The 14,576-nt window shown below is 36.3% G+C and overlaps 2 protein-coding genes across 2 annotated transcripts in view; one reads left to right on the forward strand and one right to left on the reverse strand.

The window, feature by feature from the left end:
• Nucleotides 1-14,576, reverse strand: part of thrab (thyroid hormone receptor alpha b) — a 628,197-nt gene that overhangs the window by 455,691 nt on the left and 157,930 nt on the right. The window lies entirely within an intron of this gene.
• Nucleotides 7,029-13,327, forward strand: LOC122355282 (protein shisa-9B-like). Its single transcript, XM_043253381.1, has 2 exons — nt 7,029-7,175; nt 10,742-13,327. The coding sequence occupies exons 1-2, from the start codon at nt 7,061-7,063 to the stop codon at nt 11,137-11,139; spliced, it is 513 nt and encodes a 170-aa protein (XP_043109316.1). The 5' UTR covers nt 7,029-7,060; the 3' UTR covers nt 11,140-13,327.

Here is a 14,576-nt window from a genome sequence, read left to right on the forward strand (position 1 = left end):
TATATATAGTTGTAAAATATATTTAGTATAGTAATTTTTGATTAGGACTTCATTTGGACAACTTTAAAGATAATTTTCTCAATATTCAGATTTTTGTCAGATTTTAGATTTTCAAACAGTTGTATTTCGGCTAAACACCGTCCTATCCTAACAAACAATACATCAATAGAAAGCTTATTTATTTGGCTTGTGATGCATAAATTTCAAACTGACCATTATGACTTGTGGTACATGGCCAAATATTAATGTCTAGATGTTTTTGCTTAAGTAAAATAACTTTTTTCAGATATTTGTAAATTTGAAAAACAGTATAGATGTCATAGAGGAACCACAGACAGGCACCAGCACATGCATACACATATATAGGTTATCTGCATGCTTTATAAAAAAAGGCTCATGGAATGCAGTGGAATGTTCTTAAGAAGATAAATATTTCTGTTCTTCTTTTTAGGCTGGTTCCAAAGTTATCTTTGTGCTACAATGTCTATGCCCTTCCCATGCCACTATTGTGTTTGGATCCCAAAATACTCTACTGCATTTTTAATGAGGCCTTGCAGACTATCTGTGTCTGTTTTTGACTCACTTTGACTCATTTGAGCAGGTCTCTTTTTTTCTGGAATACTTTTGTGCCCTTCGGCTTTAAAGAGATTAAAAAGTCATCATTTACTCACCCTCATGTAGTTATAAACCATATAAGTGAGGAATTGACCTTTTTCATGGCATGCTGAATAGGCACTGGAAATTTTATAAAGGACAAAAAAGACTTGCCCATTGGTAACATTTTGTTAATGTCTCCATTAGAAAGATTTGAGCTGAGCATCTCAGTGATTTGTTTCTTATAGCTACAGTGAGGATGTTTCTGATATGTCAAACGTGTTCTCTTCGTACCCTGCACTATTTAGTTAAGACTGTTTTTATCAGAGACAACATGTAATTTCATGCCCCTCTCTAAAGTAATTAGCTTGGCACTGATATCTGTTTTTGACCAGTGGGAAATAAGGCTGTAATTAGCCCAATTTCTGTATTCATTATCTCTTTTTATCATTGAGATACAGCATTAAGTGGGCTCCTTCAAACTAAAACTTAATACCACAAATACTGAAGTTGGATGTTTAAAACAAATTCTTTTGATGTTGTTGAACTTTTGCTTTTGGTCTCTCTGTACACAAACCCTCCTGTGTGTACGACGTAACATACTTCCAGTACATTCCAGATGCAAAATTAAAGAAGGAATTAACTTATGCCATAAATTCACAAATCATGCTGATTATAAACAAAAACAAACTTATGAAGTTTATTTGAGAATCTGAATTTATGGGCACAGTTGAAATGATGAATAATTTATTACGTCCAGACACCTGTGATCTAAGGAGTTTTTGATAATTTTAGATGCATTATTTATCGGAAAAAGCGCAGGTGTATTGATTATTGTTTTCTTCATGAAAAATTTAGCACTGGTCTGACTAACACATCTCCTAGGGGCAATATATCTCTTATTTCTATATGCATCGAAGCATGTTTTTCTATTAGGTATTGATGAAAATGTCTCATGCATTTCTTTTTTCGGCCCAAAGCTGACCTCCGTCATTTATTAGCTGCATTAGATAAGGCTCCCGAGTCGCAGTCCAGGAGGGAATCGAACTGTGCATGTAACGTAACTAAAACTGGCACATTCATTAAGTTGGTCTCTTCAAAAATGGGCTAAATTCCAATCAGACATCTTGGCAGAGCCAGATGATGAGAACCCAAAGCTGGGTGACATCTCACGCATAGCTGACATCTCCTCCCAGATAAACGGCCAGTCGCTTTCTTTCTCTCTCTCTCTCTCTCTCTCTCTCTAAACCACTCATAAATGACAGCAATTTCTATCACTCCAGCATTTATAGTTTTGTCACTTGAAATCTATTTTTATCCAAATACAAGCAGCTTTGTCTGCTGTTTAGCCCCTAACCAGCCAAGGAGGTCTACCTGAAGAAATATACCATTCATCTTCATGGCAAATAGTAGCATGAGTGTTTTGAAATTTACTTTTGAGCCAATCACTTGAAGCATAACATAACCGACTTTCTTCTGTGGAACTAAAAAAGATTAGTATTATTATTTTATTTATTTTTTATGTAAAAACTGCTTGGTATCCAACATTCTTGAAAATATCTTCTGTTATGTTCCACAAAAAACATACAAGTTTAAAAATACATGAGGTAAGACAATAATGACAGAATTTACAACCTGTATTTTGAAAATGTTGGGACATTTTTTTTTTTTTTTGGATGAAATGAAACTTAAAAGAGTTTCACATTACATGAGCCAATATTTTATTCACAAAATAACACAGATAACAAAAATGTTTAAACTAAGTAATTTTACAGTTTTCTGTACAAAATGAGTTTATTTTAAATTTGATGCGTGCTACAGGTCTTGAAATAGTTGGGATGGGGGCAACAAAATGCTGAAAAAGACGTTTTGAAAAGATTCAGCTGGGAGAACATCTAGAAACTAAAGTTAATTGGCATCAGGTCTGTAACATGATTATCTATAAAAGGGATGTCTTAGAAAGGCAGAGTCAGAAATAAAGATAGGTTGTATATTTTTGGATGAACTGTCCCTTTTATCAGTAGTGCTGTTTTCTATTAAGGCATGCTTAAAATAAATTCAGGTAATTTTAACTTTGGTAGAAAAATATCTACTACAGTTTGATTCTTCAAAACATTTATTTAAGGATGTTCACATATTTTTTCCTGAAAACCAGAGGACGTTTTTATACTGCATTCACTCAAATGAGGGAGCAGGCAATTGTGAAAAATGAACCACTGTCCTTAAAGAATCCTGAATCAAGCCAACTCATTACTGGAATGGTGACTGCATGGCAATGCTTTAAAGAAGGCCAAAGAAACTAAAGTTTCATCTCTACAGAAGAGGAATCAGAGGCTAGTTATTCCCAAACCCATGTTGCCTCTGTTGCGTTTCTCATGGGGTTCTCTTCTCATGATTGTTCTGTATGAACAGTGAGCCAATCCAATTATCTGAAAAAAAAGGATAGATTGTAGGCTACAAATAATAGAGATCATCTCCTTTCCACTATCCGGTGCTTTCTGTTAAATATGTGTTTTAGACACAGGAGGAAATTATTTAAGTAATAATTAATAAGTGAATTATGTGATGTTAAAAACTCTAGGCGTCTTACATGCTGCATATTGGATAAACACACTGTTAATCAATGCTTAGAAATACTTGAATACTAGTGTGAAGAAAGAGACTGTAAAAGGCATGTTCTGCAGGTCTCTACATAAATGTGACTCAGATTCATCTGCACATACTGAAGCTTGTGTGACGCTTGTCACTTTTTACTTTATGGAAGCATGAATGCATGAATTTTATGTCCAGACAAGTCTTCACTTAACACTGTCAAAATAATATATAATTATTTCAGATAGAAATTAAATAAAGAAATATATAACTGTTATGTTGTACTAGAATTCCATTGCATTTTAAAAGTTTAATTCAATTGCTATTTTTAATTTAATTAACTTATGGCCTTTTATTAAACTGATAACCTTTTATTTTCTTTCATTTTTTTAGTTCCCTCTCCTGGTCATGAGTTATTTGTAACAGAAATCATAAAACACAGTATTCAGAAAGAATAAAACAGAAAATGCGTAACTACCTGAAAATATAACACATAGTTTATGGGTCCCTAGATTAAAAGGCATTTATGCATTTAGCTTTTATTCAAAGCGACATGTTGTATACAAGCTACACATTTTTGTCAGTTCTTTAGTTTTGCTTACATTCATTTTTAAGGCTTAACAAATATGCAGAATGTATTTCCTTCCCCATTAAATTAATATTACAATAAATGTTAATATAAAAAATATAGCACTTTTTTTAGGCATGCATCTCAGGGTTAATGGTAATAACGTGAATCAATTGTAAATCAGTGTTGTGTTTTGTATTATGCCACAAGTGTCTCTTTGCATCAATACTAATAACCAGGAGGTAGTATCATACTCCGTTTGACTAATGACCATGTCAAAAACAAAATTTATCACTGTCAGTGGATATGAAAAACCATTACCTGCCACCATGCCTACAGCTGCAATGGATGCCACAATCGAGTTAGAAACTCAGGACAGAGTCCACAGAAACAGCATTTCAGAAGTTAGGTTTGAAGATAAGGTTGCGTAAGGTTGAACTCGGCGTTTGAATGATTGATTCTGGAGACACTCGATAATCATTCAGGAACCCCAGGACAGGCATTTCATTTTCTGCGACAGGACATTTTACCCTGCCTTTATTACTGTTCCACTGCATAATGACTTATTTTCATCCTCTCTTTTGATTATAGAACTGGAATTAATCTTACTGCCTAAGAGATTATGGATCACAGCATAATTAATTTCCTCACATTTAATTAGATATTCTGCACACCTGGTTTATAAGCATATTAACTGATGCATTTATGGGATCTTCATGTTTGGGAACCTGGAGTCTGAAATGTCAAATTGTCTAGTCTAATTGTCTGAAATTATTTCCTTTATGCTTACAGTCATTTCCTTTTATGAGTAAAGTTTCCAAATGGTGTAGATGATTGATTATATGAATTTAAAATGATTTGATATGCACAGTTTCTAATTATCGCTACGGTGTTGAAGCTTGTTTCTGCCATGGGATGATTGCAACTCTTTATCTCACAGTTTGGATTTGTTTTTTCTCCAAATTTAGAATTTATATTTTACAATCATGACTTTTTTCCCACTTTTTTTTGTTCTGATTAACAAAATCAGAACTGTGCCATAAACAAACAACAGAATTATGAGATATAAACTAAGAATTCCGCAGAATTATAGGAATTCTAAATTTATATGAAAAAGTCTGAATTGTTAGAGAAAAAATCTTTTTGGTCGCAATTTAATTTTCAGTATATGTAGTTACAGTGTACCAGTAATAACTATATGGATAGTTATTACTAGATAAGTGGTCCTTACTAATTTTTAATCAATAGGGGCACATTCCTGTCATAAATAACATGTCTCTTCTATCAATCTCTCATTCCTGATATGCAATTCAAAACAGTTTTTGCTTTTTCATTTAGCCTACCAGTCAAATTTGTAACTAAGACTCAAATCTAAAAAAACAGGATTACCTAAATACTGGAAAGACTTTAATAAAATCTGTAATAAAACTGATGATAATTAATTAAGAAATTAAGTGTCCCCAACTAAGCAAGACATGGTGATCTAGACTAATGTTTTTTTTTAGTTAACTCTTGTTAACTATTAACTGCGACATTATTAATATTATTAATAGTTAATAAGGTAGTTGTTATGTTTGGCTAAAATAGGGATGTAAAATACATAATAAGGCATAAACGTGCTAAATTAGCACTAATATCTAATTAGATATAAGGGCTAATATCCTAGAAATATGCCTGCTAATTAGCAACTAGTACTGTAGGTTTAACCGTAAAATAAACCAACATTTACCAACATTTTACCAAAAGTACAGTACAGTTGAACAACAGTATTGGTAAATGTGAATGTAAATAGCTGTTCCTCTTTTGACTTTCCTCTAAAAAAAAATAAAAATTCCAACAGTGCCAACTGCACCGTAGTCCGAGAGAAAACCGGAATAGAACAAAAACACGTTTTTCCGTTTGGTGTATTTGGCCTTAGCCCACTAGTGTCTGAAGTGTGTGTTAAGCGAAGAGCCCTTCAGTCCTGTGATAAAGACGGTACAATCTTGTAGCAAACAGCCATCCAGCTAGAAGACATAGAAAAGGTTTCCAAGACAACAACAGGTCAAGGAGAGTTCAACAACTAAAACACATCTGAAGAACAGAAAAACATCAGGCAGCACTATTGCAGTGTAGCACAGTGCCACAAAACACGCTTTCCATCGCGAACACGCGCAGTACTCATTTTGTGCATAATTCACAGCGGAAGAAGTATTTGACTGGTGTCTGTTACAGTGTGCAGAGTGTGCTGGTTTATTGTTTTCCTGTTGCTCTCCGGTGTCTGTGTCGTACTTTCTCTGTCTCATGCGACTCATCAGAGCGGTTAGAAATTATACCCACAACATCTGGTTGGCCCCTCATGCCAGCCGGCAGAAGGCCAGTCAATTTGCCATGCTCCTGTGCCCCCCTTTGGCTGGCCAGATGTTGACTAATGCAATTTCTAGAATAGCATTTACGATTTACACCATCTGCGACCCTCAATATTAAAGTCCTTGCTGTAATCAAGTGTGAAGACTTGTGGAAAAAAAAAACAATTAATTTTCCATTGTGGCCATCGCTTGCCAGTGCTTTTGGCATTAACATGTTTTGACATTAGCAGTTCAAACGGATTCGATTAGTAGCGCAGGAGAGCCTGGCTGGAGCTCCAGAAATCCATGACTAATGATCTGCTTCCTGGGGGAGATAGAGTGAATCACCAAAGAGAAAACTCACAAGTTGTGTTGATGGGTCGATGAATCGGGCCTCAAGCAGTTTAAGATATTGTTAAATGTTAATTTAGCTGACTCTGATGGGAGGTATCCCAACTGCTATGTGCTTAAACAAAGGAGAACGCAATGAGAAAGACTTCTGAGGGCGTTAATGTGTAGAAGAACAACAGATTCTGATACAATGTTTAGCCTTCCTGAACAAAGCTCGCCCACAAAAGATAAGCAGTACCCAGAAGCGTCACAGTCATTCAGATGCATGTGCCCCCTCAAGTGGATTTTTAATGCAACTAAAAAAGTGGCATCTCTGATGATGAAGTTGTATTGTTACTGTAGGTAAAAGAAAAGAAATCACCCACTCTGTGAAGATTTTTTTTTTCTTCTTTGTTCTTATCATTTTTGGCACCAGATGATCCAAGACTGACACCGATTTGACTTAAAACAAATGAATAAATAAAACTGAATTAATAGATAAGTTAACAAATGAACAGACAATATGTGACATCTCTGGAAGCATTGCTTATATTTTAGAATTAAAACATTTACATTTTTTTTTTGTTTCTATTTCTGTCTCTTTGCTTTAGAGAGTGCCCAAATAAACAGCGTGGGACCTGGCCCATCTATGATGCAGGCTATGACACAATATCCTGCCCTTGGACAAGTACCTGTAGCCCACCCCTATGAACCATCTCAAACTGGCAAGGAGCTCAACAAGTATGCTTCGCTCAAGGCTGTGGGTAAGGCGTGTGTGATTGTATGTTAATCATGCTTTTTAGTTTGATTACTTTCTGCAGTTCCTAATCATGTGATCTTGACCTGATATGTTTTTCTTGTACTGTCAGACCACTTTAGATCTTAGATTGTCTCATATTGATGTGGCCTTGACTTAAACGTTTAAGGGCATTTGCACAGTAACAGCATGCTATGATAGAATAAAAAAGTAAAAATAGATTGTAATTAGAATATATTACATGTAAAATTTCTTATAATCAGGTTGCAGTTACTTTTTATGGATTACATGCTAGACACACATTACTTTGATCTAAAATGTGTACTTTTTTATAATTGATATTAATCTTTAAATAAATTAGCAACACGTGTTTACATTTCTCCGAGGTTGGTTAATGGTTATGAGCAAGAAAGCATGTCTATTTTTGTAACGGAGCGGACGCGGCGTGAGGCAGGCGGATCCAAGTGCAGGCTTTTATTTAGAAACGTGGTTAGGATACAGGCACGGTGAAACAATGGCAAACAGGTATGGCAGGGGCAAAACACAAGAATAATCCAAGGCCGATCGTGGTCGATCAACAATATCCAGAGGGCTTGACAGAGAGGTAATCTGATAAACATGAGCAAGAGTCCAGGGAAGGAGCAAAAACTCTCAAAGAGCAGGGAAAAAAGATAAATCCAAAAACAAAGGCAGAGATCAATGCACGGTTAAACTGGCAAGACTAGACTAGACAAAACTCAAAACATGGAAGGGCTCCGTACTGTAGCTTTCACAGGGAGGATGCTAAACTCTAGACAATACTGAAGACTAAACAAAACACAGAATGGCTCGCTAAGGCAGCTAACACTAGGAGACTGCTAAACACAGATAATAGTAATACTCGGCACTGAATGGATTTTAAATCGACAGGATAATGAGGTAACAAGGGGGAGGAGCTAATCAGTTACTAATAAAATAAGAAGGTGGGCAAAAGAACAAGGGAGCACAGAAACAATGGGGAACAAACCTGTTTAAAAATTAGAGTCTACAAAAACCAAGACAGGGGAACATGGACTGAAGTCATGACCATTTTTATTGCTCAAGTAAGTTTTATTTTTAAGTTCCTCATTCTTATTTAATTAATTAGATTTAAATTAATTAGCTTTTATAATTGAATTAACTCACAGCCCCCATGCAGTTCCTTAGCAAATCCCAGTTTTCAAAAATCCTGATGTTGTTGATAATAAAGGATAAAATATATTAAATATAAAATATATATTTTTCTACCAACATGGCACAAATATTCCTATCCAAACCTATGTGATAAACAAGTTAGACCAAAAGTAATCTACAAACAAATAAAAATAATTCAGATTACATTAGCTAAAATGTGTAATCTATTAGATTACATTTTTTGTCAAGCAATTTGTAATCAGTAATTGACTAATTGTATTTTTTTTAAATTAGTCAACGCATCACTGTAAATAAATAAATATATCGGAAAGACTACAGAAGGATTATTTTCTTATAAATAATTAATAATGTAATTATAAAGTTTTACAGTAGTACCCTTGGGTAGTGACTTGTTACTTTTCACATCAATTAGTCTGGCATCAGAGTGAAGCCCATCAAAAGACTTCAGTGAGATGACGGTTAGCAAACAGAAGACAAACAAGCCGCCAAAACAGCAACGTGTGATGACAGTCATTCTCTGAGGCTTTCAGCCACGGATGAAACTGCTCAGTTGTTAATCCACTGAAGTGCTGTCTGTGCAGACTGATCACTGGGAAAACAAAAAAAGGTCCATTTGTAAGAGAGAATTCCCAGAGACAAGCCTCATGGGTCGTGGAGTTGAAGCGTCCGAGTTCAGTGCGCTACCTTTCTCTGATGTGCGTTAATCTCAGGGTATTGATGTCAATGAAAGAGATCAGCTCTTCTCTCGTCCGGCTGCCTCATTTTGCGGTTGGCCTGCTGGCATGAGGTTTTAGATCTGCAGTTTGCTGAGACTCATTGGGGTGTCAAGACTGTTAAAAAGGTCAGCTGAAGGATATTTAATTAAAAGTCTAAAATGTCATGCTGGAGTGAGGAGGACTTCAAGCAGAATGTAGTCAGTCCCAATTAAGGCCTGGCTAAGTTGGAAGGTGTTGTACCACAAAAACACATGATTAGTGACGCCATTTGAAAACATATTACAATCGTTTATACTCGGTTTTCTGGTCCGGTCTTAACAAGTCATGTTACAAGCTGTTAGTGACCGACTAGCCTTGGTTGAAAATGTTTGCAGCAGAACTCCTTTGCCAGAAAGCTGTTAGGTGCTGTTTGATTGTCAGTGTTGATGCGGCTGGATTTGTTGCCTGTAAACACATATTGTCAAAAATAACGTCTACAGTAATAACAGTTGCAAAGTGACTGTGAGATGTTTTTTAAGTGCACAATAACTACAGATTTAAAATAGTGGTTTCAGAAGACGGATAAAATCCCAAAACATCTTTTGGTAGAGCAAAAAGCTCCATTTTTCCATTTGATGATGGAAGCAATCCAGGCTAATTTGCATTCAAAAACACATTTTCTTGAAACAAATAGAAACCTTAGGCAAAAAGAAGCATTAGCATGTTGACAGCCCCAAACAGTCTAACTACTCTGGTCGCCATTCACAATACTAACTTAAAAGTTCATCTTATAAATACACAAGGCACTCTTAAAAATTCACATTCAATTCACCTTTGTAAAGAAACCATAAGGTTTTTTTTTTTTTAACAGAGCACTAAATATATTGATTCTGTTCAAATAAAGCAAACAAACAAACAAATGAATGCACAATTATTTTTGATATATTTTTTTACTCATGTTCCAACAATATCAAACTCCTGCTCTATATTCTTAAGTTTTTGGCTCATGCACAAATGCTGCATTTATTTGATCAAACATTAAAAACTGTTTTAATAAGTGTAATATTGTGAAATGGTACTCCGATCTTCAGTGTCACGTGATCCTTCAGAAATCATGTGAATAGGCTAATTAGCGGCTCAAGAAATGTATTATTATTTAATCAATGTTGAAAACATTGTTGTACTGATAAACAAAATTGGAAATCATAATATATTACTTAGAACAACATTATGGAAGTCTTTTGCAACATTATAAACGTCTTGACTTTTACTGTCAATTTTGATTGCTTAAAATAATCGATTTATTAAACATTTCTTACAAAGCTCAAACTTTTGAAACTAAGTGTACATTTTTTATGTGTGAAGACCTTTCAAAAATGAGAAAAAAAACTAATTTAGAATGACATGGTGCTCAATAAATAATGGCACACCGTGAACTGTTTCTCTACTGGAACATGCAGTTTTTTAGTCGTCTGCATGAGGAAATGGTTGTGTCAAGTATTTTCAGAGAAAAAAAAAGCTAATTTGTGAAAAACAAGTGATAACCCTTGATCTATTGAATGTGTAATTATCTGGTACTTATGAGGGGAGGAAAAAATAAAAAACGCAAATCAGCAATCAGGTTGTTATTTTTTTTTTTTGCGTCTGACTAATGAAGTGTTATTAAATTTTCCTCGCTTTTTGCTCTTCCATCTCTCTTTTCCAGCTGAAAAAGCGAACGAAAACTTCTACACTAACAGACGGCACCTAGCCGACCTGGCAGCAAAAGGCACTCTTCCCATGCACTCGGTGAGTCTGGAGCAGGAGCCCACCAACCCTTACAGCCCCGAGCTGCCCTGCCAAAAGCAGAACGGACACAAGTCCAAAAGCACCAAGGTCCACAGCTCCCACCCGCTAGCTTTTGGCTCAAACACCATCGCCAACCCCGGCATGCTGAAGGGCTGGGAGACCACAGAAACGCTGGGCCGTCGGCACACGTACGCCCCCAAGAAGCACAGCGCCACCGTGGAGCAAGTGAACGAGCTGACATCTGCCCACAGCCAGCACTATCTGCCACCACATCCGTACTTCGTCACCAACAGCAAGACTGAGGTGACCGTGTGAACGGGGCACAACGCCGGGTTTATCGAGCCCAGGCCTGAGAACGGAGAACGAGGATAATAAGGGAAGCCTGATGGAGGAAGAAGAGTGGATTAGGATCCCGTCCTGCTGGAAGGATTGAACCGAGCGGTCTGGCTCGAGATCTGCATGGCTGTATGTGTGCTGTTTGTCTTTGAGGAACAGGCGTGCATTGGCGACGTTCGCACGGGAAACCGTGGAACTCTTTCTGTGTCCATTCCGTCACAAACGAATAACCTGAGCTGTAGTGATGAGGCCATCAGTCAATGTGATGAGGACCCATTGAAACCCTAAGCAATCAATGCAATCAAACGTACTACTGTAGATGATGTTTCGCAACAGCTTGTGAGAAAGTCCCTTAAGAAACACTATCCTGTTTTTCTCAGAATCTTGTATATAACAGAATGGATGAAAAATGTCAAAGGCTTCCACGGATAATTAAAGGACATCGATCTGGAAGATGACAAATGACGTGAGGACAATCGTGTCTCAAGTTCTTCTCATCTCGTCACTCGAGATCTCCAGAGCGTGTGCACCAAAAACCTGTAGCAACGTAACACGCTGTATCCTGACAAACACTGGGCTTGTGCCTTTCCAACAGAAGAACTCATTATCTAGGAGCTCTTGTGCTTTTCAGCGAGCACATGGTGTTTCTTCAATAACAAAGATGCATAAAATATAAACAAATCTATTGTTTACGGCTGTCATACTTCGGTATAGAAAATGTTTATTGTCAGTGTTCTTAAATACACATTTCCCTTCTGTTTTCGCCATTTTTTTCGGATGTGTTCACACATTGTATGGCCCTATCTTTTAGTGCAACTGTAGACTGTAGACAAAGGAAGTACTCTAGGGTTAATGATAGACGTTCATTATTTTTCAATGTTGTATGATAAAAGTGAATGGTAAATTCTGATAGCGAACAAGATTGTTACGACACTGCCATTGTTGCATTCCGAGTGTATTCGGTATCGAGAATGGATTCAGTAGTTTCTTTTGTCTTTAGCATCAAAATGTGAACCATTTCAATTAGCGTAAGGGCAAAAGGCTGCATTCAGTTTCCAAACCTGAACGTTTTGTCATCCACATCGAAATTATCCCAGGTATCTGGCTGTGAATAATGTGGGTCACATAAACTTTAATTGCTGTGAAACAAGTGGCTTTATCTCGGTACTCTTAAAATGTTTTTGACCTAAACCGAGATCGTAAATTAGCAGGCTAACTCATTGTGGAAATAAAAATACATTTACATATCTAGTAGTACAGCTTTTTGCACGCTTACACGCTTTTTCACATTCTCAGTATTCACGATATAAGGGGTGATCACATTAAATTTTGTGTTTGTACTCTGCTGTTTTTAAGTTTGGTGAACTCTGGCTTGCAAATCTGTACAGCGATGTTTGATCATTAGTGGATGTAAATGTCACAGACTGACCTGCTGCTAGTGGCGCAGAAATTGCACACTTCACCTTTAAGGTAAACTAATAGTTCAACCAAAAAGAAATATCTGTTCAAATTTTACCCTCAGGGCATCCAAAATGCACAGTAAATGAGTTTGTTCTTTGGAGAAATTTAGCTTTATAACACTTGCTTATTAGTGGATCCTGATGTGCAGTGAATGGGTGCCGTCAGAATGAGAGTCCAAACAGCTGAGAAAAACGTCACAATAATCCACAAGTCGTCAACTTGTTTCTGTTTTTCACGTTAAATGATTGCCTGGAATCCTGCAGCTTACTTATGGATTATTGTGATGTTTTTTATCTGCTGTTTGGATGCATTAATGACCAAGTGATGTAATGCAAGATTTCTCCAAATCTGAACTCATTTACTCAAACTCATCTTACATATATGTTTATGACATTAGTTTCTATACTAATACGCAACGCAATGTAATGTGTAATTCAAAATATGGATGAAACACCTATAAAAGAAATCAATAAAAAGAACATTGGGTTAGAGTTTAACAAAATTTTCATAAAGTGAAAGGTTGGCACAGGCAACATCTCAGGACGAGCATTCAAGTGATATCTGACAGCTGGTGACATTTTAGGTGTGGTATGTCTTTAACTGCACATTTAAAAATGTTTTAAATTTGTACAAATACTGGAACAGAGTGTCAGCTACACAAATCTCCTTTGCGAGTTTTAATTACCATTTTAAAATATTGAAAATCCCACAAAGTCTGGATACATTCAGATGTTATTTCAAAATGTATTCCAAAGCAGAAACCCTAGAGCGTTCCATCATATCCTTTTGCTCATATTCACTGCAGACTAAAATCCTAAAATCTAGTGTGACCACCCAAGCCACATATCAATAAAATATTGTAAGATTCACAGCTAATAGAGATGAAAGCCACATTGACATGTTGAAGGGTTGATTATTTACAATGAGAAATAAAAATCCCCGTCAAGATTCAACAACAAAGCAGCATAAAGCGCAATATCAGTATTGTGTCAAATTTTAGCCTCTGCTGTTATAAGAATTCAGAGAAAAAAACACTCCAGGCAAAATAACACAAACCCTGCCTTCAGTTTTACTGCTTGTCTTTTTCATACCATTGAATACTGTCTTTGTGCGTCACTGCCAAACAGCCTGCGACAAACCAGTACTTAAGACTGACATAATGGCCGCTGGTCTGTCAGTCACGGAGTCCACTCAACATCTATTAAACCTGAGTGTCTCACTGCAGGTCACCTCATGACTCAGAGCACACTACAGGATCACTCACCGGGGGGCACGTTTCTTGGAATTAAATCACATAGTGAATACCTTTTCCTCTGAAATCTCTGAACACTGCAGAAATGGATTAGAACAGATAATGTCAAGATTCGCCGTAGAGCTAAAAAGACCTGCACAGCTGGATTCCAGGGCTTTAGTCCGTACATCTGAGAGAAATCGTAAGAAATCACCATTGTGATACAGAAATCAGGAACGTGGGGGAAAAATCTAGGTTAACAATTGAGAGAGAATTCACTAAGAATTAATTGCGCCCCTGATTAGTTTATTATTGTTTTAGCATCAAAGGTAAACAGAATACAGCAGACTCATTTGATGAATTATTGCTCCGTGATTAATATAAAATGTACACGGTGTTAACTTTGTTAGGCAAAATAGTAGGATTTTGTTAATAAGAAGCAGTCGTGAAAAGCCTTAAGATGCAGTTACGCTATACAGTGCTTCATTTACGCATGCTTGTATTCACTATGCTTTTGAGTTTGATTAGGAGAAAATGCAGTTAGGCTTCTGAATTTGCTTGAAAAAAATGTTTGATCAATAGAAGATGTAAATGCTACAGACTGACCTCCTGACTGAGTTTGATGTTTTGCAGGATAGTGTCAGGCAGTATATTGCAACCCATTGAATGCATGATTCAAAATAAATAAATAATAATAATGATTCATATGTTAATTTAGTTTCTA

Source organism: Puntigrus tetrazona, chromosome 12 (assembly GCF_018831695.1).
Source record: "Puntigrus tetrazona isolate hp1 chromosome 12, ASM1883169v1, whole genome shotgun sequence".
NCBI lineage: Eukaryota > Metazoa > Chordata > Actinopteri > Cypriniformes > Cyprinidae > Puntigrus > Puntigrus tetrazona.